General features: G+C 39.1%; 1 protein-coding gene across 3 annotated transcripts in view; it reads right to left on the reverse strand.

The window, feature by feature from the left end:
• Positions 1-599: 599 nt before the first annotated feature.
• The window catches only part of LRIG2 (leucine rich repeats and immunoglobulin like domains 2), an 89,053-nt gene continuing 63,148 nt past the window's right edge, over positions 600-26,504 (reverse strand). For all 3 annotated transcript variants that reach the window (XM_082379744.1, XM_082379743.1, XM_082379745.1), the window contains 9 exons: positions 23,943-24,023; positions 23,154-23,225; positions 22,947-23,015; positions 17,478-17,641; positions 15,522-15,842; positions 14,218-14,499; positions 11,361-11,810; positions 10,579-10,728; positions 600-2,510 (listed from right to left, as the gene is read on the reverse strand). In XM_082379744.1, the coding sequence (XP_082235870.1) occupies positions 2,140-2,510; positions 10,579-10,728; positions 11,361-11,810; positions 14,218-14,499; positions 15,522-15,842; positions 17,478-17,641; positions 22,947-23,015; positions 23,154-23,225; positions 23,943-24,023 (1,960 nt within the window). In that variant the 3' untranslated portion in view covers positions 600-2,139. The remainder of the gene's footprint in view (positions 2,511-10,578; positions 10,729-11,360; positions 11,811-14,217; positions 14,500-15,521; positions 15,843-17,477; positions 17,642-22,946; positions 23,016-23,153; positions 23,226-23,942; positions 24,024-26,504) is intronic.

Here is a 26,504-nt window from a genome sequence, read left to right on the forward strand (position 1 = left end):
CAAAAACTGGAACCATGGTCTTTCAAACCCTTCTACTCAACAACTTTACCAATTAATTACTGAAACCATGCTATGTGTCATCTACTTTCACCTATTACTGGTGTTTCTACTGCTATAAAACTTAAAACTCTTTAGACACATGGAAACAGACTAAAAGAGAATTAGTATCCATATAGTAATGAAAGTTGCACAATACACAGGCAAAAATTATTGATTCAGTGCAGTCACTGTATCTTTAAATAACAATTAAATGCCTATCTTAAAAAAAATCATCTTGGGCTTCCCTGGTGGCGCAGTGGTTAAGAATCTGCCTGCCAATGCAATGTTTGAGCCCTGGTCCAGGAAGATCCCACATGCCACGGAGCAACTAAGCCCGTGCGCCACAACTACTGAGCCTGCGCTCTAGAGTCCACGAGCCATAACTACTGAGCCCACGTGCCACAACTACCAAAGCCCGTGTGCCTAGAGCCTGTGCTCCGCAACGAGAGAAGCCACCGCAATGAGAAGCCGGCGCACCACAATGAAGAGTAGCCCCTGCTCGCCGCAACTAGAGAAAGCCTGCGAGCAGCAACAAAGACCCAACACAGCCAAAAATAAAATAGATACAATAAATAAATTTATTTTTAAAAAATCATTTTAAAAATAAACAACCATTCCCCTCCAGCTCCTACCAAGCCAATAACTCTAACAACAAAATAATAACCAAAAGCTGGTATTTTAAATCAGGTTATCTGTACTTTGGTTTCAAAAATATGCATTTATCATTATTATTTACTGCAGTGGTGGGCTCTTTCCCCAGAGAACATTTACTGAAAGTTATATTAACTTCATGGGGATGTATTTTGGAAAAAGCTAGCCAAACATTCTAGAAACAAACACTCAGAAATAAAAATAAAACCCATGTGCAAAGTAAGCTAGAGCAGGGTTTCTCAAGCTTTAATATGCATACAAATAACCTGGAGACTGTGTTAAAATATAGACTCTGGTTCACTAGGTCTGGGGTGGGACCCATGCTCTGCATTTCTAACAAGCTCCTAGGTAATGCTGATGCTGATAGACCACTCTTTGAGTAGCAAGGAGCTAGAGCACCCTAGCTAAGGAACAAGCAATGCACCAAAGCACTCTCATTTGCTCATTTCCTCACTTACAGACCAGATTAACAATTAAGACATCCCTAAAGTTGGGGAAAGATACTGCATTTTTAGTTCTACTTATTTTGTGTGTGTATATCTCTTCTAGGACACAGGGAAATGGATTTAGTGTTGGCGCCTTTCTTTCATGGACACAGAATTTTAAAGACAAGAGACTAACTTCAATAACAGGATATTTTTCTCTGACCTGTACCCTCTTTAGAAAACTTTAGAGGTGGTCTCTTAACTAAGAACAACAGAGCACATCTTAAAAGTCCATGTCATTTCATTCACTCCAGCCAGAACCATCCCTGGAAGCACGACTATACAATGTCTTCCACTGTAAACCTGCGGTGCAAAGCCCCACCCTATTTCCAGTGCTCTTTCATTTCAGGCTGACAGGAGGGTGACAGTGGATAAAAAGCCTGGATGGACAGGAAGACATGCTCAGTAGTGCCTTCATGGTCTAGAAAGAGTTTTGTTTTGTTTTGCTTTGCTTTATTGACTGGGTTGTTTCAAATGCCTCGTCGGCACAATATAACATGTGTTTCTTTTCCTGGACTACTATCCCCAAACTGCTTTCCCACTTATGGCGCTGACTGTAATACTTCACAGATGAAAGCAAATACCTGCCAAGTGATACTGACATCCAACACTTACCTGATAGAACAGCAACCAAATAAAACATTTTTAAATCTTCTCAGTGAAAATCTTCATCAAATTATGCCCAAATCATTATATCCTTAGCATTTCAAGTCTCCATTATTTAAATAAACATGGAAGAAAGAAGTAGTGCCTATATGAAACTTCTTTATAGAAACTTTTTCTACATGGCTTCTGAATCTTTAGAAGTAAGATCTTGTTACTCCCACAAAAGCTGTTTTCATCCTACAGATCCAGACTTCTTTCTAAATCTAATCTCTAAAAATCTCTGGCTCTAGTTTATACCAATTAATGGTAGCTAATTACTCCATTATACCAACTTGTTTGCTTCTGTCAAATGAGAGTGCTACCTATATGACAGAAGGAAAAATAAAGTAGGTGAAAGTGAAAACAAACCAAAATAACAAAAAACACTGTGCCCTTTACCACTGCTCTTCTGTGTGGAGGAAAGTTTCTTCTCATTTATCCTCTCATGGTTGGTGGGAAAGGCAGACATCTCTCTATCTGCTGATGATACCAGGCTCTCCAGGGTGGTGGCATCTTGGGGAAGATGCGCCAAATAAGTCTCTTTGGGCATCTGGACCATAAGGCTGGACAGTGTCTGATCTAGAACATCCTCTTCAGCAATATAGGTGTACGGACAGTATTCTCGGGTCCGGGAGTAGATGTTAGCATTGTCATAACAATCTGAGCAGATAACCCGGGTGCCAGTGCCACCTAATGACAACATGGGAAAGAACCCAAACATCCTTCAGTTAAGGAATCAGTTTTGCCAACTATCAGTTTTCTCTAACAGTTGTCATCATATCTGGCATTTGTTCAAAACTTGCATTATAAACAGGATGAAGTTTCAAGGTCTTTCTGTGAACTAACTAATTTAATCCTTATAACATCACTAAGAGGGAAGTATTATTATTATCCCTATATTACAGACAGAGTATCCACAACACAGAGAGGTCAGGTAACTTGCCCAAAGATATACTGCCTGAGTGAAGAGCTGCAATTTAAACTCAGGCCCTCTGGCTCCAGCACCCATGCTCTTGAGTAGTACATTAAGCCACCTTTGTCCAGCCTGGATAACGTCATGCTCAAATCAAGGGAGCCAAGATAAGGCTGGCACCGTGCTACAAGACACATGTTTGGCTTAAGCAAACTAAAGCAGAGAACAAGGAGTTTTGATGATTTTATTTCACAAAAGCCCACATAACTTTCGTTAAGTCAAGAGGTTAAGCAACACTAGTTGCTAAAAGGACCCCTAGAGAAAGCCTCTGACGGTCAAGAGTCCTGCCTGACAAGTGTGTGTCTGGCAGAAGTAAAAGTTTAATAATGAGCTCCCTGGACAATTATGTGCTTTGAAAACTGAATGATAAAAAAAGAGGAAAGTGAGAAATAGAGAGTTACTTATTCATGTTCAAGCAACAGAATGTTAGAACTGGAAAAGAACAGGAAGTAATTAAGTTTAATCCAGAAAGCAGTGTTATTTCCTACAAATTTCAAAAAGTAGAGGCTTTTAAGTATTCTTTAAAAAGCTAGAGGGGGACTTCCCTGGTGGCGCAGTGGTTTAGAATCTGCCTGCCAATGCAGGGGACACGAGTTCGAGCCCTGGTCCAGGAAGATCGCACATGCTGCGGAGCAACTAAGCCCGTGCGCCACAACTACTGAGCCTGTGCTCTAGAGCTCATGTGCCACAACTACTGAGCCCGCGTGCCACAACTAATGAAGCCTGCGTGCCTAGAGGCCATCCTGGCCGGGGAACTAAGATCTCACAAGCCGCACAGTATGGCCAAAAAGAAAAAAAAAAAAAAAGCTAGAAATACCCCCCTTTCCATGGAAAGCCAAAATAATGGAATAGAGCTTCCATGTGTATAGTACTTAAAGTACTACACAGATTTGTGGAAAGAATATTTAAGAATCGTGAGAGAAATGCTTTATAAAATATTGTTTCTTTATTTTTAAAATGAGGAAATTAAAGCTCAGATTTTAAGTAACTTGTTGGTGACCACATGGCTGGAAAGAGGAACTGGGAGTCAAACCCAATTCTACCCCTTAATTCACTTCCCTGTGTTCTGTCACTCCCTATGGGAAGAGTGGATTTGGGAAAAGTAGTGTTGAGAAGTCAGGTTCACTTAACTATTTTATATCTCTCTGATGTTCTCCAATATAAGCTGAGAATCATCAATGCCCTTTAAACTTTGGTGAATGTCTACCTGTCAGCAGGAGATACAACCTCCCCTGGATATGGTCTGAAGGGTGCTCATGCCTGAAAAGGATAAAAGACACCTGAAAAAAGTTTCTAGAGCATCTCCTTCCCATAACAATACTTTGGTTTGGGAGCCCCTGCTGTATTCTCCAATCCCATGTTTAAGGATGTGTTACTCCTTTCTGTCAGAAGATTTTCTCCTCTGTTAAGACTTTAGAGCCTGAACCAAGATGGCAGAGTACAAGGACGTGATCTCACTCCCTCTTGTGAGAACACCAGAATCACAACTAACTGTTGAACAATCATCGACAGGAAGACACTGGAACTCACCAAAAAAGATACTCCACATCCAAAGACAAAGGAGAAGCCACAATGAGACAGTAGGAGGGGCGCAATCACAATAAAATCAAATCCCATAACTGCTGGGTGGGTGACTCACAAAATGGAGAACACTTATACCACAGAAGTCCACCCACTGGAGTGAAGGTTCTGAGCCCCACGTCAGGCTTCCGAACCTGGGGGTCCAGCAACAGGAGGAGGAATTCCTAGAGAATCAGACTTTGAGGGCTAGCAGGATTTAACTGCAGGACTCTTGACAGGACTGGGGGAAACAGAGACTCCACTCTTGAAGGGCACACACAAAGTACTGTGCGCATCGGGACGCAGGAGAAGGAGCAGTGACTCCAGGGAGACTGAACCAGACCTACCTTCTAGTGTTGGAGGGTCTCCTGCAGAGGCGGGGGGCAGCTGTGGCTCACCAAGGGATAAGGACACTGGCAGCAAAAGTTCTGGGAAGCACTCCTTGGCGTGACCCCTCCCAGAGTCCGCCATTAGCCCCACCAAAGAGCCTGCAGGTTCCAGTGTTGGGTCGCCTCAGGCCAAACAACCAACAGGGCGGGAACCCAGCCCCTCAACACTCAAGCGGATTAAAGTTTTACTGAGCTCTGCCCACCAGAGCAACAGCCAGCTCTACCCACCATCAGTCCCTCCCATCAGGAAACTTGCACAAGCCTCTTAGATAGCCGCATCCACCAGAGGGCAGACAGCAGAATCAAGAAGAACTACAATCCTGCAGCCTGTGGAACAAAAAACCACATTCACAGAAAGACAGACAAGATGAAAAGGCAGAGGGCTATGTACCAGATCAAGGAACAAGATAAAACCCCAGAAAAACAACTAAATGAAGTGGAGATAGGCAACCTTCCAGAAAAAGAATTCAGAATAATGATAGTAAAGATGATCCAGGACCTTGGAAAAAGAATGGAGGCAAAGATCCAGAAGATGCAAGAAATGTTTAACAAAGACCCAGAAGAATTAAAGAACAAACAAACAGAGATGAACAATACAATAACTGAAATGAAAACTACACTAGAAGGACTCAATAGCAGAATAACTGAGACAGAAGAACGGATAAGTGACCTGGAAGACAGAATGGTGGATTTCACTGCTGCGGAACAGAATAAAGGAAAAAGAATGAAAAGAAATGAAGACAGCCTAAGAGACCTCTGGGATAACATTAAATGCAGCCATATTTGCATTATAGGGGTCCCAGAAGGAGAAGAGAGAGAGAAAGGACCCGAGAAAATATCTGAAGAGATTATAGTCGAAAACTTCCCTAACATGGGAAAGGAAATGGCCACCCAAATCCAGGAAGTGCAGAGAGTCCCATACAGGACAAACCCAAGGAGAAACACACCGAGACACATAATAATCAAATTGACAAAAATTAAAGACAGAGAAAAATTATTGAAAGCAGCAAGGGAAAAATGACAAATAACATATAAGGGAACTCCCATAAGGTTAACAGCTGATTTCTCAGCAGAAACTGTACAAGTCAGAAGGCAGTGGCATGATATACTTAAAGTGATGAAAGGGAAGAACCTACAACCAAGATTACTCTACCCGGCAAGGATCTCATTCAGATTTGCGGGAGAAATCAAAAGCTTTACAGACAAGTAAAATCTAAGAAAATTCAGCACCACCAAACCAGCCCTACAACAAATGCTAAAGGAACTTCTCTAAGTACGAAACACAAGAGAAGAAAAGGACCTACAAAAACAAACCCAAAACAATTAAGAAAATGGTCACAGTAACATACATATCGATAATTACCTTAAACGTGAATGGATTAAATGCTCCAACTAAAAGACACAGGCTTGCTGAATGGATACAAAAACAAGACCCATATATATGCTGTCTACAAGAGACCCACTTCAGACCTAGGGACACATACAGACTGAAAGTGAGGGGATGGAAAAAGATATTCCATGCAAATGGAAATCAAAAGAAAGCTGGAGTAGCAATTCTCATATCAGACAAAACAGACTTTAAAATAAAGAATGTTACAAGAGGCAAGGAAGGACACTACATAATTGTCAAGGGATCAATCCAAGAAGATATAAAAATTATAAATACATATGCACCCAACATAGGAGCACCTCAATACATAAGGCAACTGCTAACAGCTATAAAAGAGGAAATCGACAGTAACACAATAATAGGGGGGGACTTTAACACCTCACTTACACCAATGGACAGATCATCCAAACAGAAAATTAATAAGGAAACGGCAGCTTTAAATGACACAACAGACTAGATAGATTTAATTGATATTTATAGGACATTCCATCCAAGAACAACAGATTACACTTTCTTCTCAAGTCAGCACGGAACATTCTCCAGGGTAGATCATATCTTGGGTCACAAATCAAGCCTCAGTAAATTTAAGAAAATTGAAATCATATCAAGCATCTTTTCTGACCACAACGCTATGAGATTAGAAATCAATTACAGGGGGAAAAAAACGTAAAAAACACAAACACATGGAGGCTAAACAATACGTTACTAAATTACCAAGAGATCACTGAAGAAATCAAAGAGGAAATCAAAAAATACCTACAGACAAATGACAATGAAAACACGACGATCCAAAACCTATGGGATGGGGCTTCCCTGGTGGTGCAGTGGTTGAGAATCTGCCTGCCAATGCAGGGGACACGGGTTCAAGCCCTGGTCTTGGAAGATCCCAACATGCCACGGAGCAACTGGGCCCATGAGCCACAACTACTGAGCCTGCGCGTCTGGAGCCTGTGCTCCGCAACAAGAGAGGCCGCGACGGTGAGAGGCCCACGCACCGCGATGAAGAGTGGCCCCGCTCGCCGCAACTAGAGAAAGCCCTCGCACAGAAACGAAGACCCAACGCAGCCAAAAATATAAATAAATAAATAATTTTTTTTAAAAACCTATGGGATGCAGCAAAAGCAGTTCTAAGAGGGAAGTTTATAGCTATACAAGCCTACCTCAAGAAATAAGAAAAATCTCAAATAAACAATCTAAACTTACACCTAAAGGAACTAGAGAAAGAAGAACAAACAAAACCCAAAGTAGCAGAAGGAAAGAAATCATAAAGCTCAGAGCAGAAATAAATGAAATAGAAACAAAAAAACAATAGCAATGTCAATAAAACTAAAAGCTGGTTCTTTGAGAAGATAAACAAAATTGATAAACCATTAGCCAGACACATCAAGAAAAAGCAGAAGAGGACTCAAATCAACAAAATGAAAAATGAAAAAGGAGAAGTTACAACAGACAATGCAGAAACACAAAGCATCCTAAGAGACTACAATAAGCAACTCTATGCCAATGAAATGGACAACCTGGAAGAAATGGACAAATTCTTAGAAAGGTGTAACCTTCCAAGACTGACCCAGGTAGAAACAGAAAATATGAACAGACCAATCACAAGTAATGAAATTGAAACTGTGATTAAAAACCTTCCAACAAACAAAAGTCCAGGACCAGATGGCTTCAGAGGTGAATTCTATCAAACATTTAGAGAAGAGTTAACACCCATCCTTCTCAAACTCTTCCAAAAAATTGCAGAGTAAGGAAAACTCCCAAACTCATTCTATGAGGCCACCATCACCCTGATACCAAAACCAGACAAAGATACTCCAAATAAAGAAAATTACAGACCAATATCACTGATGAATATAGATGCAAAAATCCTCAACAAAATACTAGGAAACAGAATCCAACAACACATTAAAAGGATCATACACCATGATCAAGTGGGATTTACCTCAGGGATGCAAGGATTCTTCAGTATATGCATGTCAGTCAGTGTGATACACCATATTAACAAATTGAAGAAGAAAATCATATGATCATCTCAATAGATGCAGAAAAAGCTTTTGACAAAATTCAACACCCATTTATGATAAAAACTCTCCAGAAAGTGGGCATAGAGGGAACCTACCTCAACATAATAAAGGCCATATACAACAAACCCACAGCAAACATCATTCTCAATGGTGAAAAACTGAAAGCATTTCCTCTAAGATCAGGAACAAGACAAGGATGTCCACTCTCACCACTATTATTCAGCATAGTTTTGGAAGTCTTAGCCACGGCAATCAGAGAAGAAAAAGAAATAAAAGGAATACAAATTGGAAAAGAAGAAGTAAAACTGTCACTGTTTGCAGATGACATGACACTATACATAGAGAATCCTAAAGATGCCACCAGAAAACTACTAGAGCTAATCAATGAATTTGGTAAAGTTGCAGGATACAAAATTAATGCACAGAAATCTCTTGCATTCCTATATACTAATGATGGAAAATCTGAAAGAGAAATTAAGGAAACACTCCCATTTACCATTGCAACAAAAAGAATAAAATACCTAGGAATAAACCTACGTAGGGAGACAAAAGACCTGTATGCAGAAAACTATAAGACACTGATGAAAGAAATTAAAGATGATACCAACAGATGGGGAGATAATACCATGTTCTTGGATTGGAAGAATCAATATTGTGAAAATGACTATACTACCCAAAGCAATCTACAGATTCAATGCAGTCCCTATCAAATTACCAATGGCATTTTTTACAGAACTAGAACAAAAAATCTTAAAATTTGTATGGAGACACAAAAGACCCCGAATAGCCAAATCAGTCTTGAAGGAAAAAAGTGGAGCTGGAGGAATCAGACTCCCTGACTTCAAACTATACTACAAAGCTACAGTAATCAAGACAATATGGTACTGGCACAAAAACAGAAACACAGATCAATGGAACAGGATAGAAAGCCCAGAGATAAACCCACGCACCTATGGTCAGCTAATCTACGACAATGGAGGCAAGGATATATAATGGAGAAAAGACAGTCTCTTCAATAAGTGGTGCTGGGAAAACTGGACAGCTACATGTAAAAGAATGAAATTAGAACACTCCCTAACACCATACAAAAAAATAAACTCAAAATGGATTAGAGACCTAAATGTAAGACCAGACACTATAAAACTCTTAGAGGAAAACATCGGCAGAACACTCTTTGACATAAATCACAGCAAGAAATTTTTTGATCCACCTCCTAGAGTAATGCAAATAAAAACAAAAATAAACAAATGGGACCTAACGAAACTTCAAAGCTTTTGCACAGCAAAGGAAACCATAAACAAGACGAAAAGACAACCCTCAGAATGGGAGAAAATATTTGCAAACGAATCAACGGACAAAGGCTTAATCTCCAAAATACATAAACAGCTCATGTAGCTCAATATTAAAAAAACAAACAACCCAATCCAAAAATGGGCAGAAGACCTAAATAGACATTTCTCCAAAGAAGACATACAGGTGGTCAAGAAGCACATGAAAAGCTGCTCAACATCACTAATTATTAGAGAAATGCAAATCAAAACTAAAATGAGATATCACCTCACACCAGTTAGAATGGGCATCATCAGAAAATCTACAAACAACAAATGCTGGAGAGGGTGTGGAGAAAAGGGAAACCTCTTGCACTGTTGGTGGGACTGTAAATTGATACAGCCACTATGGAGAACAGTATGGAGGTTCCTTAAAAAACTAAAATAGAATTACCATATGATCCAGCAATCCCACTACTGGGCATATACACAGAGAAAACCATAATTCAAAAAGACACATGCACCCCAACGTTCACTGCAGCACTATCTACAATAGCCAGGTCATGGAAGCAACCTAAATGCCCATCGACAGACGAATGGATAAAGAAGATGTGGTACATATATACAATGGAATATTACTCAGCCACAAAAAGGAACGAAATTGGGTCATTTGTTGAGACGCGGATGGATCTAGAGACTGTCATATAGAGTGAAGTAAGTCAGAAAGAGAAAAACAAATATCGTATATTAACGCATGTATGTGGAACCCAGAAAAATGGTACAGATGAACCGGTTTGCAGGGCAGAAATTGAGACACAGATGTAGAGAACAAATGTATGGACACCAAGGGTGGAAAGCGGCGGTGGGCGGTGGTGGTGGTGTGATGCATTGGGAGATTGGGATTGACATGTATACACTGATGTGTATGAAATTGATGACTAATAAGAACCTGCTGTATAAAAATATAAATAAAATAAAATTCAAAAAAAAAAAGACTTTAGTCAATTTTCATCCTATTTTGCATGGGGCAAATGTTTTCATTGAGTAGCTTACTTTAAAATATTGCTTCAGATTACCGGGGAAAACTATACACTTAAAAAAAAACTAAACAGGGTAGGCTGAAATTGTAAGCATACATAATAAAAAGTCATTACCATCAGCGCCTTTGTGTAAATATCCATTGGCAGGAGGCATAAGTTGCTGATGACTGCCTGCCTCAGAGTTGCTGTAGCCTTCCTGTGGCTCAGACAGTGTTCCTTGGGAAGACAAGTAGCTGGGAATGTCTGCAGGCAGATTGAGCTCGTCTGTAAAAGAGACATATGTAACTCTCAAATAAAGTTAGGCAATTTAAGCCAAAACTCAGAAGACTATCTTGCAAATGTATTCTACTTTGGTACTAATGGCCAGGAAAATATTATGTACCTAGGAACTCAACAACTCCTAGAATTTCCTCTGAAAATTATTTCTCACTAGAATTCTCCCGCAAGCTTGATTTTAAAAGTATTACCAAAAGAAAAAAACCCTAAAGTCCGAAATCTTATCCATAGACACACTTTAGCAATCTATCTGGCTGCACCTCTTCTCTTACAGGATTTCAGCGTGAGGGACAGGTGTGAAAGACTGATCTCTGTCATAAGGATTCCACTGTTCCGCAAAGGAAAATTACAATGGAAATGAGCCTTAGGTATTAAAGAAAGAAGGTGCACCTGCAACTGTTTATAAGAACAAAGTTTTGGGGGACTGTCTACAAATTCTTAAACTTATTCACTAGAGGGGTTCCAATACATCAAGGAAGTAGGACATTTTAACAGAAAAACTCTTCCTTCTATCACACATAAATTATCAAAGCTCCTTAGTTTTTTATATTTAACAACAAATCCTACACTACATTCCTGACTCAGGTATAAGCCACAAGGGTCAACCGGGTACCACTCACCTGTGTTCGTGATACTATAGTCTTCATTTTTCCTTCTCATGTGGTAAATAACAATGACCCAGATCAAAGAGGTACCCACAACACAGCAGACCACAACAATGATGACAATGCCAACTGTGGTCCACCCATCGTCTTCATGCCCAATGCTACTCTGGGAAGAGTCACAATTGGGGGTTGAAATCACATTTAGGTAAATGTGACCACGTTCTGTCCCAAGGGTGTTGGACATAATGCAGGTATATTTCCCAGCATCTTCTAGCCCAGCATCTACAATGATGAGAAGCTGGTTGGCTGCAGCAAAGAAGTGCCGTTCTGTCACCAGCAGTGGTCCATCATCTTTGGTCCAGTTGAGGCGAGGGGCAGGACTGCCTCCAGCTATGCACTGTAATACTGCAGTTTCACCTCGGGTTACTGTCTTGTCCTCCAGAGGTCTAATAAATGAGGGTGTCTCTAACAGAAAGATGCATTAAAAAATATTAGGCAGTTTTATTCCTAATTGAATTAGACTAATTAGGTTATGATGAAATAAGCACTTTCATATGCTCATGGGAGGGTTAGAAGTTAATGTTTCAGAAAAGCAAAAGCCTCAAAAAATCTAAATCTCATCTCAGGAATTCCATCTTGAGCAAGCTATCCTAAGCAAAGAATTCAAAGATTTATACACAAAAATGTTTATTACAAAATTAGTTCTAATTTTTAAAGGTAAAGGGAAAAAATCTAGCAGAAAAATGAGTAAGTAAATTATACCACAGCCACATGATATTCATGAAGACAATGACAAGGTAGCCCTGTGATACAATATTAAGTGGAAAAAAGTAGGTATACATAACCACATAAAGATGAGTGTTTTATTTTATTAGATTTTTTTTAGATTTTTTTTTTTTTTTGGATGTGGACCATTTTTAAAGTCTTTATTGAGTTCGTTACAATATTGCTTCTGTTTTATGTTTTGGTTTTTTGGCCGTGAGGCATGTGGGATCTTAGATCCCCGACCAGGGATCGAACCCGCACCCCCTGCATTGGAAGGCGAAGCTTTTGTTTTGTTTATAAGTATTTCTTTCATTGATCTTTTTAATTCTTTAGATTTAGTTATTTATTTATTTATTTTTGGCTGCACTGGGTCTTCATTGTTGCATGCAGGCTTTCTCTAGTTGCAGTGAGCAGGGGCTACTCTTTGTTGTGGTGCGTGGGCTTCTCATTGCGGTGGCTTCTTGCTGCAGAGCACGGGCTCTAGGTGCACAGGCTTCAGTAGTTGTGGCTCGCGGGCTCTAGAGCGCAGGCTCAGTAGTTGTGGCACGCAGGCTTAGTTGCTCTGCAGCATGTGGGATCTTCCCGGACCAGGGCTCGAACCCATGTTCTCTGCATTGGCAGGTGGATTCTTAACCACTGCGCCACCAGGGAAGTCCCGGAAGGCGAAGTCTTAACCACTGGTCTGCCAGGGAAGTCCCAAGATGAGTTTTGTGGGGTTTTTTAAAGATTTATTATTTACTTAATTTATTTTTGGCTGTGTTGGGTCTTAGTTGCGGCATGCGGGATCTTCATTGAGGCATGCGGGATCTTTCCTTGCAGCACGCGTGTGGGCTTCTCTCTAGTTGTGGCATGTGGGTTTTCTCTTCTCTAGTTGTGGTGCACGGGCTCCAGGGTGCGCGGGCTCTGTAGTTGTGGCACGTGGGTTCCAGAGCACGTGGGCTCTGCAGTTTGCGGCAGGCAGGCTCTCTAGTTGAGGCGCGAGCTCAGTAGTTGTGGTGCGCGGGCTTAGTTGCCCTGAGGCACGTGGGCTCTTAGTTCCCTGACCAGGGATTGAACCTACATCCCCTGCATTGTAAGGCGGATTCTTTAGCACTGGACCACCAAGGAAGTCCCAAGATGAGTGTTTAAAAAGTCCAGAATATGTCAAAATCTTTAACAGTGTCTGAGTGACTTTCCCTCTTTTTTTCTAATTTTCTACATATCTTAAATTTTTTAAACAATAAACTTATTTTTCTGATTACACAAGTAATTACACAAACCAACACATTTTTAAAAACCTTAACATCTAGAGGAAAAGAGAATTTGCCTTGAATTTGAGTCCCATGAAGAAAAGTGTTCTCCAAATGTATGGATGCCAAAGGGGGAAGGGGGTGGGGGGGTGGGATGAATTGGGAGACCGGGATTGACATATATACACTAATATGTATAAAATAGATAACTAATGAGAACCTGCTGTATAGCACAGGGAACTCTACTTCACTTCGCTGTACAGCAGAAACTAACACAACACTGTAAAACAACTATACCCCAATTTAAAAAGAAAAGAAAAGTGTTCTCGTAAGAAAACAAACTGGCTTGTCAGGGGAGATCTATGGGGAGAAGACATTTTACCAGAGGATAGGATTAACAGGAGCACACTGGAAGGAAAACAGGAAATCTAACCAGAAGACAGATCATTTTTTTCATCTTATAATTTTTTTTAAAAAAATGAACTATGGGGGAAAGTTACATTGTCTCAAGTTCTCTGTGAAGCAGTATGTGAGGCAGTATAAAAGTGCAAACGCACTATTGAATAGTAGAAAAAACATATACATGAAGTAGAAGACTTACAGAGGGAAATATAACAGGATAAAGGGATTTGAATTTTCAATTCATGGGATAAAAATCTCTAATTCTGCCCTCAGAATTTCCCCAGATTTCAGTTAACTGATCCACTAATATCCTAGGCTGACATAACCCTGCATAAATTGGCAGAACAAGGAAACAAAAGATATAAGAATCCCAACTAAAATCTCAAACATAGATTCTTCTTGCCATTAAGACCAAGAGTCAATCCGTAATAAAAAGACTCCCACAAAAGCAGGGACCCACGGAGCAATAAACATACCTAACACGATTAATGAAGCATTTGCTGAGAGGCCGCCTGCTATGTTCTGTGCCATGCAGCTATAGATCCCCATGTCTTCTATTTTCACATTTGCAATGAAGAAGACATCATCCTCAGGCATGACATGCATGCGTCTCTCTCGAGCCGCAGGAAAGTCAGTACCACCATCTTTCTGCCAGGAAATCTGAGGTGCAGGGTGCCCCTCTGCAGCACATTCTAATCTGGCCATGGCACCAGTGCGAATAGTTAGATCCATTGGAGTTTTCAGAAAAGATGGCATCTCTGTTCCAAAAAAGATCACCAAGAGAAAGTGGGTGGGTGGGGGGGGAAATATATATATATACATACACTCATACATACATACAAGGGAGACTCTATTAGGCAAAATACCAACTGTTGTAATGCTCCATTTCTTTGAGAAGACATGCTCCCTGCATTGACAATAAATACTACTTTAGAGGCCATCTTTTCTCCCAGAACCTCAGAGCATGGAGTACAGTGATGACTAACTCTTCTAGAATGCGTGGCAAATCTACCTGATCTCCTTGATAGGGACAGAAAAAGCAGAAGCCACAAACCTTTTTGAACATATATTTTAGAACTTAATATTTACTATGACTCCCTTACTTAAGAGACTAAATGGTGCTTCCCAAACAAACATCTACAAAGCTGTCAAGGAAACTGCATGATAAAAAAAATTTATGCCTTCAAACATCTCATGAAACAACCCAGGAGCAAGACATATGTACATCTTTTGGTTGCACAAAGCCTGAAGCGTTGTAGTTATTCAGCCTAACAGGCGATAGATCAATCAAGCTGTTTTGTGTTTTTCTTTCACAGCCACAATGAAAAAGAGCATTGCTTTCAAAAATGGTTTTGTGTGACTACATTTAGACAATGACCATGATCACTGGACCCAGAAATGTTCTCAATACTCCCAGTTATTGGACGGCCTGTGAACAATGTCAGGAATAAATTTCATAGTTTTTAGAACAGAATTATGGTTCTGGAAAGAAAATGGAGAATTAAAAAAATTTTTTTTTCAAAAGCATAGATAAAAATGAAAGTAGCCCATCTCCTAGAGCCACAGAATTCACCTTTACCCCTCAGTCAAAGACTGATTAGGGACAGTAAGTGGGTAAATTAGCAATCCAGTCTGTATACTGTCATAACCCTAAAGACAAAAATAGTAAGAACTCCCCCCGCAATGTCAGGTTTATCCTAATTTTCTTGGTCAAAGATTCAAAAATTAAACATGAAAAATCCTTCTAACCACAAAACTATCAGGGAGCATAATTTCTTACCATTCACAGTCAGTTTGGCTTTATGAGAATAGTTAGAACCAAAGTGATTAGTAATAATACACTGATATTTTCCTTCATCTGTGAAATTTACATTGAAAAGATGTAAGACACTAGTGTATTCCAGAGCTTCTCCAGCTTGTTGCTGATAACGAACAAAATTCTCAATATCAGCATCATACAAGATTTCACTGTCTTTGCGCCACACAGCAGACATGGGTGAATCACTGCTGCTCACTGCACTGCATGTCAGAGTCACGTTCATGCTTCTTAGAGCAACTGTGGTTTCGGGATGGGTTCTTATCTGCGGCTTGAGAAAATCATCTAAGGAGAAAAAAATGGGGCAGGAGCCAAGTCAGTTATTTATTTTTGCTTCTATAGATTCAATTTTAAAACAAATAATGTAAAATTGCATGTTATGTTTACAAAATGTCATGTTAAGGTTGAAAGGGACTATAGAGCTAGAATCCAATTTCCTTGTTTTAAGATGAGGAAAATGATGCCCAGAAGGGTCAAATGACTTTCTCTAAGATATGTAAGTCCGCAGCCAAGCCTGGACTGGAACCCAGGTCTTCAGACTTCAGGGCTTAGCACTCTTTCTACCATCCCTTACCGTTCTTAAGTATTACCAGTTACCGAGAAAAGGAGAAACCTAAATTAGAATTTTAAAACAAGCTCTAATTCTATTACCCCTTGTGTGTATGTGTATGTGTGTGTTTGTGTGTATATATAACATATATAAAAATAGGTATTCCTATTAATAAAACATACTATTTGAAAGTACTTTGTGCATAACTTTCACCTAAAATAGTGAAAAATTCCAAACATGTCAAATGTCCAAATGAAGACTGGCTTAGGACTGGCTAATAAACTATAGATTCATAAATAATAATATATTATTGGACTGATTCAGAGAAGCAGGTATATGAATTCTTAACCAATGTCTTCACTGGGTAACATTTCACTGTGCCATAAAAGTGATAACTAAAAAAAGAAGATAAAGTGGATGGTGTATGCTTACGTTTAAAACTAAGTAAAGTCAGAAGGGCATTCATGGCAATGTAAGCAGAATTTAATCATTACTAGGTTCTTTGTTTTCTTCCTTAAAATTTGTAAAAACAACTTAAGTATTTTATGTGCCTGAACTTCCAAATGTCCTAAGCATCTTTAAGTAGACTGTGGAAATACATCTGGCAATATACAGGTATCTAAATGATCAGAGTTACTAGTGATATGCAACACAGATACACTAATCTAAAAGTTCCACTGTGTAAAGCTAAGAATTAGTTACTTTAAAGGAAATGTCAATGTAAAAGAAAAATTTCCAAATTGAGACAAAACAATATAGATGTATACTTGAAATTATAATTAAGTGCTAGAATCAAGACAACTTGTCTATGACAACTTGTCTCTGTCTCCCTTCCCCTCCAAAAAACTCCCAAACCCTGCTCCTTCTGTCTTAGGAAAATGCATCAAAAATAGAAACCAAATGAAACTGGTACATTCATACATTGCTGGTGACAACATAAACTAGTGCTATCTGTTTGAAAACACCTGGTAGCACTTTTCAAGATCTACTAAATATAAAATCATGCTTTTGAATGAATTCATGAAAAAATACTCACACTTTTTGATTCAGGAATCTTACTACTAGATATTTATTCTAAGGTTAATAATCTCCCTAAAAGGGAAAGGCCTACATTCATAAAGATGCTATTATACTGACAGTATTTTAGATGATCATTTAAGAACACACAGAGGAAAAAAACTGCTTATGATATATTAAGTCGAAGAACACAAAATTTAAGCTACAATTATAATACAAAAATGTTAGAGAAGAATCTAAAGAAATGGAAATAGATATGCTAGTGGGAAAGCATTCTATTTAAAATTTTTTAAAATTCTGTTGTTATGATAGTAAGTGCGTAATATACAAAATATTAAAACAAAAGTACAAACCACAGACAAAATCTTTCAGATCCACATTCAAGATGCTTTGCCCTGCTAGCCATTCAGGGTGTGCACAGCTTACATTCACAGAATGTTGAAAGTTATTATCAACCAGCCACCGAAGCAACCACTTCAAATGGCAGTCACAGAGCAAACTGCTTGTGTTCAGAATTCTGCAGAAACAAAGAGGAAAAGAAGTGCCCTTTACTTTTCATTCCAAGTTTCTCCAGCATTAAAAGCTTACTACACGGGACGTCCCTGGTGGTGCAGTGGTTAAGAATCCGCCAGCCAATGCAGGGGACACGGGTTCGAGCCCTGGTCTGGGAAGATCCCACATGCCGCAGAGCAACTAAGCCCATGTGCCACAACTACTGAAGCCCACACACCTAGAGCCTGTGCTCCGCAACAAGAGAAGCCACTGCAATGAGAAGCCCGCGCACCGCAACGAAGAGTAGCCCCTGCTCCCTGCAACTAGAGAAAGCCCACGCGCAGCAACAAAGACCCAACACAGCCAAAAATAAATAAATTAAGAGAAAAAAAAAAAAAGCTTACTACACACCTAAGCATTTTTCTTGCCAAAAAAATGTTTAACCTGGATCTAATCACGAAAAAACAAATTTAGACTGTCAGCCTTGTTTCCTCAAATATGACAGTGTCATGAAAGACACTAATAAAAGGGGTGGGGGGAATAAGGGTAAGGGATTTATTTTAGATTAAAGGAGACTAAAGAGTCATTACAACCAAATGTAAAGCGTGATCCTTCATTAAGAAAATATATATACACAAAGAACATTTTTGGACATTAGGGAAATCTGAGTATGGACTGCATATTAGATAATATTATTTTATCAATGTTAATTTCATTGGGTGTGATAATAGTGCTGTGGTTATATAAGAAAATAACCCTGCATAGGAAATACATGCTGAGATATTTTAGAAGTGAAGTGTCATGATGTCTGTAGCTTACTTTCGACTGGTTAAGCAAAATAATAAGTGTATGTATATATGTATATGAGTGTGTGTGGAAAGAGGGAGAGAGACAGAAGGAGAGAGAAAGGGAAAGAAGGAAGGAGGGAGGGAGAGAAACAGGTAACACATTTAGCAAAGAGTTAACAATTGATGAATCCAGGTAAATGGCATATGGATGTTCATTGTACTGTCCTTTAAACTTCTGACGTTTAAAATTTTTCCCAGAGAAATTTGGGGAAGAGCTTACTATATATATTGGGACATAGAGACATCTTTGTTGTGGAGAGGATATAATTATTTTCAAATTATTTCATCAAGACTAAAAACATTTCAGCCCTGTGGCAATGTGTACTGCAACCTAAACTAAGAACCACTGAAAAATGGTTTGTGGTTATAATAGGCCTATAAAATATACGTGAAAAGTCAGTGTTTTATTTTAATGACCCTTAAATGTCTCATCCACTTGGAAGTAGGGAAAGCAAGTGATTCTGACAACATTATAACCTGCTTTGCATGCATCACCAAAATCCTCAAGTAATTTTAAAGTTTGGTATAAAAATACCTAAGATCTGATTCCAAAGAAGTTTCAAACAGTCTTTAAGGGTACCCCAAAAGCCATACTTTATCAAGGGCAATTTTAATTAAGCAGGCCAAAAGTTACCTTTTGCATTTCAGAATTCTTATGTTATATGCATTCATTCACCGAGAAATATCTGAGTCTACTATATGCCAGGCACTGTTCTAGGCTGTCGCACTACAGCTCTCACAAAGCTTATGTATTTAGAGCCAAGTAATAAACAAAGAAATGCAAAGTATAGTGTCAGAAAGTTAAGTCCTATCAAGAAAAACAAAGCTGGGCAGAGACATAGAGACAGCAGCTACCAGTTTAGATAAAGCAGTCAGGGAAAGATTCTTTGAAGAGATGGCATTTGGGCAAAGACCTGAAAGAATCGAGAGAGCAAATCACATGAAGATCTGAGGTAAGAGTGTCACAGACGGAGGAAACTATGCACAAAGACCTTGAGGGAGATGCTCAGTGTGCTCCAGGAAAAGCAAGGAGGCCACTGAAGCCAGAGCACAGAAAGCGAGGGGACAGTGACGGGAATGAGGTCAGAGAGATGGGCAAGAAGGACCAGGCCATGCAAGCGCTTTATAAACTAAGGAAAGAACCTGAGTTGTTTTTTTCCTAAGTGTGCTGGGAAGACACTGGAAGGTTAAGAACAGAGGAATGATATGGTCTAACTTATGCTTTCTTTTTTTAATTTATTTATTTAATTTATTTATTTTTGGCTGCGTTGGGTCTTTGTTGCCGCGCGTGGGTTTTCTCTAGTTGCGGCGAGCGGGGGCTACTCTTCGTTGTGGTGCGCGGGCTTCTCATTGTGGTGGCTTCTCTTCTTGCAGAGTACGGCCTCTAGGCATGCGGGCTTCAGTAGTTGTGGCACGGGCTTAGTTGCTCCGTGGCATGTGGGCTCTTCCCGGACCAGGGCTCGAACCCATGTCCCCTGCATTGGCAGGCGGATTCTCAACCACTGCACCACCAGGGAAGCCCTAACTTATGCTTTCTCAGGTGTAATATAAGTTGCCTCATGAGACATGTACTTACTAATTCCTAATTCCACTACTTACCTTAGGCAAGATACTGAATGCCTCCAAAATCTCAGTTTCTATTCCTGGAAAATGGGATTAAGAACACCTACCTCAAAAATTTTTTTAAATAAAGCATTTAGCATAGTGTCTGGCCACAGATACCACAAGATTCACTTAGTTCCCTTCACTTCTGTTTCTTTTGCATCTTTCCACCCTTCACATGCTAATGAACTCTGCTGTACCTAATGGAGTATATCCTGCATTTTCTCCGCAAGTATATGGATAGATATATATCAAATATCAACAGTGGTTGTCTTTTGAGTACTGGGGATTTGGGGTCTTTCTCTCCCTCTTGGTTTAACTATCTAATTTTCTACCATGATTACATAATTTTAATGCAAAACAATTTTTAATTCATATTTGACTCTCCCACCTCCCTCCAATATTTATGCAAAGCACTGCGAAGGATACCAAAAAGTATTAAGAGATACTTTAATAAATGTTGATGTGAAATTCCGTATTATAAATATGACTTAAATTTAAAGTAACCAAGAGCAACTAAAACTTCTCAGTAAATAAGATGCATTAGAGTTCCTGAATTAGCAGCTTGTTCAAACCAACTCCAAAAATCACCAAATGACTCTCTGAAGAATGAAACTACGATATTTGCTTTCACCTACTATAAAAATTATATTTTAAACTGATTTCTCTTAACAAGAGTTAAAACTTTCTTGCTGGCCCTCAGATTATCACAACCGAAAAAAGGTAATAGGTAATACTGATATGCAGTAAGTTGTGCCTTTTCAAGTTAAAGTAAGCCTTAGGAGAAATAACTCAAAATATCTCAAAAGACAAAAAAATATATATATATATATAATCAAGCCACTTTAAAAATCTGGCAGACGACTTTCCTGGTGGCGCAGTGGTTAAGAATCCGCCTGCCAATGCAGGGGACACAGGTTCGAGCCCTGGTCCAGGAAGATTCCACATGCCGCGGAGCAACTAAGCCTGTGCGCCACGACTACTGAGCCTGCACTCTAGAGCCCGCGAGCCACAACTACTGAGCCCGCGTGCCACAACTACTGAAGCCTGCATGCCTAGAGCCCGTGCTCCACAACAAGAGAAGCCACTGCAATGAGAAGCCCGCGCACCGCAACGAAGAGTAGCCCCCGCTCGACGCAACTAGAGAAAAGCCTGTGTGCAGCAATGAAGACCCAATGCAGCCAAAAATAAATAAATAAACTTATTTTTTAAAAAAATCTGGCAGAAAATAACAAAAGATGATCTCCATAACATTTTAACTTTTATTATCTTAGTTATTCACCTTTTACTATATGCCAGGTGCTGTGTGGAGCATCTTCTCAAAACCCTCAAAAGCTTTCTAATGCATTTAGGGGGAAAAAAGTCCTAACTCCTCATGGCCTATTAGGCCCTACATGATCAGGCCTGCTTATGTCTCTGACCTCATCTCCTACCATTCTTCCCCTTGCTCTTGTCTTCCAGCCGCACCAGTGTCTCTGCTATTCTTCAAGCACAAAAAGCAAGCTCCTTCCTCAGGGCCTTTTCACTTGCTCTTCCCTGTGCCTGGAACGCCCTTCGCCCAGTATAAAATGGTTTGCCATTTCATCTCACTAAGGGCCTGGCTCAAAGGCTGTTATCTTCAGAAAAGCCTTCGCTCACTACTTAAAAATAGCAATCCCTGTCACTCTGTACACCTCTGACCCAGCTTTTTCTTCAGAACATTTATTATCTGATGAGATATTATATACCTACTGGTTTATTATTTAACTTCCTTATAGAATTTATTGTAATATGCTACGAGGACAGAGACTTTGTCTTGTTCACTACTGCGTTTTTAGCATTTAGAACAGTACCTTACATAGCAGATGACAATAAACATTTCTTCCATAAACAAATTATCTCATTTTATCCTCACATAAGCCTGAGGGCAGTGCTCTTCCCATATTGAGAAGGGAAACTGAGTCTTAGGCTAAACACACAGTTGTAAAGAATGGGGCAAGAATCTAAACCTAGGCAATTTGAACTCACATACTTCCAGTGCATCTCAAACTATATGTGGAGAAGGACCAGTTTTTTAAATTCCCAATCTGTTATAGATCAATACTTTTATAAAATTCAACAGAAGTGTCACAGTAAGGTCAAATTGTTCTATAAGTTTCTAAAAAGCTTGTTCTGAATTTCTATCCTTCTCTCATCATGAATCAGCTCTGGTCCACAGACCTCCCTTTGAGTAGCCTTCAGGCAAGGCAAGATAAGTTGATATAGCCCGTTGATTCTTACCAGTGGCTCAGTATCTGAATCACCAGAGTTTAAAATTAAGAGCAACGCCCAACTAACCACCCCACCCCTGGGAAATCCCCCCTGGGAAATAAGAACAATTTTTTAAAAATCATGAATGAAAAAACGTTAAAATGATATGTATTTTTCTATCATAACTATTCAACAGTTTGGGAACATTTTAGTAGTTTGAACAGATTAGAGACATCCTCTGTGACCATTATACTGAAAGTGCTAGATCACCTCCAAACATTACATAATACCTTAATTGTAACTCACCCCAAGAGAACACATGTCTCCAATAGTCCAAAAAGGAAGAGGGGAATAAAAAAGGAACAGTAGGGTAAACATAAAGCATAAGCAGCGTGGCTAAGGTCTCTTTAACTACATGCATCAGCAACACAGGAAAACAACAGAAGGTCCTGGAGCCGCACACTCTGGACTTTTCAATGTTGAGTTATTTTTAAATTACATCCAGCCACTAAAATAACTGAATGTTAACACTTTCTTTTTTCCTGCCTGAATTGTGTGCTTTGGGAAACATCTGGGTCACATTCATCACACTTTAAGCACAAGCGTGGATAATGATCTAATTAGTGACAAAAAAAGACTTAAGTTACGTACAGTTCTTTCAAGCGAGTCTGGGAAAAAGCATTTTCTTGGATAGACATTATAGCATTGTTGTTCAAATCTCTGAAATGAAGAGAAATGAAACATTACCAGTCACCGTTTCTACAATTAAGTTATATAAACACTTTAAATGGTCATGAAAACCTCTGCTAAGAGCAAAGATTATTTATATACTGAGCAAAGTGGCTGAAAAATACTTACAGATGCTCAAGGGATTCAAGACCAATGAATGCTTTCTTTGTAATTGACTTAATCTGATTTCCTTGTAAGATTCTGAAATACAAACAGACCTTTCTAATAAAGCTCTCCACTAAACAAAATTAAATTCATTAAAATAAACATTTACCTATAAGGAGTGAAAATAAGCTTAACATGCATTTTTAAGAAAGTCGTGAACCTTTATTATTAACCAGTGTGAAGCACAGAATAAATGTGTCTATTAAGATGTCAGCGCTCAGTTAGGTATCTGTAAACAACCATCCTGACCACAGATACACCTGTAGTTTTCATATAATAAACTGGATTACATTCCCAGTTTCTCCCTTCTCAGCAAAAGATCATCCAGTCAAAGAAACTCAGACACGTGTGAAGCCTGGGAAACATTCTTATGGGAGAAGACCTAAGCTCTTACTTGAGAGAATCCGCTCTTGCTAAATTACCCGTAAATCTCACATGATTAAACAGATCATGGTTCAATTCTGGTTTCAGTGCATTTCTTTTACTTAAATCAAAATTCTAGTTCCATAAATAACTTCTCTTTAAGTGACATTAGGAATGTTCTTTCAGAAAGTGCCCCACCACAAAAAAACAAAATGAAAAACAAACCAAAAAACAAAAACCTTAATAAACAACAAAGCTTCTTCCTTTAGTGGGTGAACCAGAAAGGCTCAGACTTTCTAGCCACAGCAAATAGACACAATCCAATCACATTTACAATTGGTTCTTTAAAATACACCTTCATAGACATACATAAATATCGTAAGTACATACAATTTAGTGAGACTTGTGAGTCCAGCAAAGGCTTCACTAGCATCTTCTATGGCCCATGAAATTTCATTGTTTCTTAAGTTTCTACGAGAATGTCAGGGATAGACAGGTTATGTTAGTCAACATGACCATTACACCATCAGGCATCATCCTGACATAACAATGCTAATTTTAATTTTGATCCTTAGAGTAAAGGTTAAGCTATTTATGATAAACACTCAACTCTTCTTTTTAAAGAATACCTGAGATAAGCATGTAAGGACTAATTCTCGTAAGCTAAGAATTAAGCTGACCTTGATAAATAAATTAAGCAACCTGTTAAGAGTATTAATCTTCCTAGCTAATAGCCCGTAATTGTGTTAGCATATTAAAAATTATAGTCAGGGCCCTACAAAGAGCAGGAGGATTTCAAGATGCAGGGGGTATGGCTTACAAATCTGATTTCAGACTAATGGGATTTTGGGGTGATCCAAGCCTTCCCCTGAGCCCTTAAATCTAAAATGGCTGACAAAAAGTAATGTCAATACAGAGCTTCACAGCTCAACAGCAATTAAACATGCCCCCTGGGAAGTAAGAATGATATACCCATGTGCTAGAGTGATCACTCTGTTTTCTTTAAAAGGAAAAGTATGGATCTTTTAAAATCCACTGTTCCATTCTCAGACGAAATGCAATTGCACCACACCATGTCATCATGGAAGAAATACCAGTTAAAGATATTTAATCACTTTTGCTTCCTTAAGTCATCTCACAATAAAGCACAAAGTTTTTTGCTTTATAAGACATATGTAAAGTTATGTGAATAACAGTAAGGAGATAGGAGATCACTCTTCCCATTTAGCTATGTCTTTACCTGAAGTGAAAGCTAAGAAAGATCATTTTATTTTACTAAAGAATAAACACTGAAACAACTGATGGCTCAGCTCTGCAGGACTTTTCCCTCTCCTCCACAGAACAGCATAAATAGAACTCACTCACCAAAGTGAGTAAGAAGTATATCTACTCTGGGAAGAGCATTGGTCTAAAGCCGGAATATCTCAGATCTGTTCCTAATTCTGCCTTAACTATCTTTGTAGCATTAGATAATCATTTATGTCTGCAATTACTTTCCTAAACTTTAATACTAAAAGTAATAATCAGTGGTGTCATAAAAGAACCTGTCTGCCATTCCATGCACTGCCAAAAGACTACAGCTGCATCTAATATAAATTCCTGAGTTTGCACTGATCTAATTTAACCTCTGATAACGTAGAAAAGAGAAAAATTTTTTAAAAAAAGGAAATCACTTTTACTTTTTCAAGGCCAAATCTAAAGGAGGACTACTTCATTAAGTTAAAAAAAAGAAAAAAAACATCAAACACACACTTGTGCATGCATAGACACCTTCACAAAATTATCATGCTTTCTTTGTCACTTATGGTTAGGTCCCAAAGTTGGGAACCTGCCTCTTTTCTGAGACCATTTATCAACTAAACCTGATGACCAAAAAGTCCCCTATTCAGGAACCTTAAGAATCTACAAATTCTATTAATTACTCTTTTTCTCTTACTCTGCTCTATGTTTGAGATTACTATATTTCATTAAAATACCTCTTCATTCAATTATATTCCATGATCAGGGTAAAACATTCAACTTACAGAACAACAGAAGTTTAGAGTTGAAACTGCCTTTTGCAACCACCTAATCCTATATCCATCCTTCACTGGACATAAAAAAAAAAAAAAAACCCCAGGAAACGCTAAGTGATTTTGTTCATCTGACAGTAAAATGAAAAGCACATGAGGGACTTCCCTGGTGGTGCAGTGGTTAAGCATCCGCCTGCCAATGGAGGGGACACGGGTTCGAGCCCTGGCCCGGGAAGATCCCACATGCTGTAGAGCAACTAAGCCCGTGCGCCACGACTACTGAGCCTGCGCTCTAGAGCCCGCACACCACAACTACTGAGCCCACGTGCCACAACTACTGAAGCCCACATGCCTAGAGCCCATGCTCTGCAACAAGAGAAGTCACCGCAATGAGGAGCCCGTGCACCACAACAAAGAGTAGCCCCCGCTCACCGCAACTAGAGAAAGCCCGCACGCAGCAACGAAGACCCAATGCAGCCAAAAATACATAAATAATAAATAAATACATAAATTTATTTTTTTTAAAAAAGCACATGAGCTTTAGTATAAAAAAGACCTGGAAAAAGACCTGGGTTCTAATCCTGGCCCAAACATTTACAAGGTATATGACTTTAAACAAATCATTTAATCTCTCTGAACCTCAGTCTCCCAATATGGAAAAGAGCAATAATATCCCAGTACTCTGAATGCACCTGGCACATATCAGATCATTAATAAATGTTAGTTTTTTCTGTCCAAAGTCATGCAGCAAATTGGTTAACAGTGAAAAGGTCTCCTGCCAGAGCTGTTCCCACTATACGTCCTGCATCCTTTTGAATGAGAAGTGGTAGATCTGGTACACTACTGGTAGTTCAAGGTCAGAAGAGTAAGAAAATGTGCATTCCTGACACTAGCAACTGTGTTTTATTCCACAGTAACTGGCACAATAAGAGATGCTTTG

The sequence above is a fragment of the Balaenoptera borealis genome (genome assembly GCF_965194805.1).
Source record: "Balaenoptera borealis genome assembly, chromosome: 1".
NCBI classification, from domain to species: domain Eukaryota; kingdom Metazoa; phylum Chordata; class Mammalia; order Artiodactyla; family Balaenopteridae; genus Balaenoptera; species Balaenoptera borealis.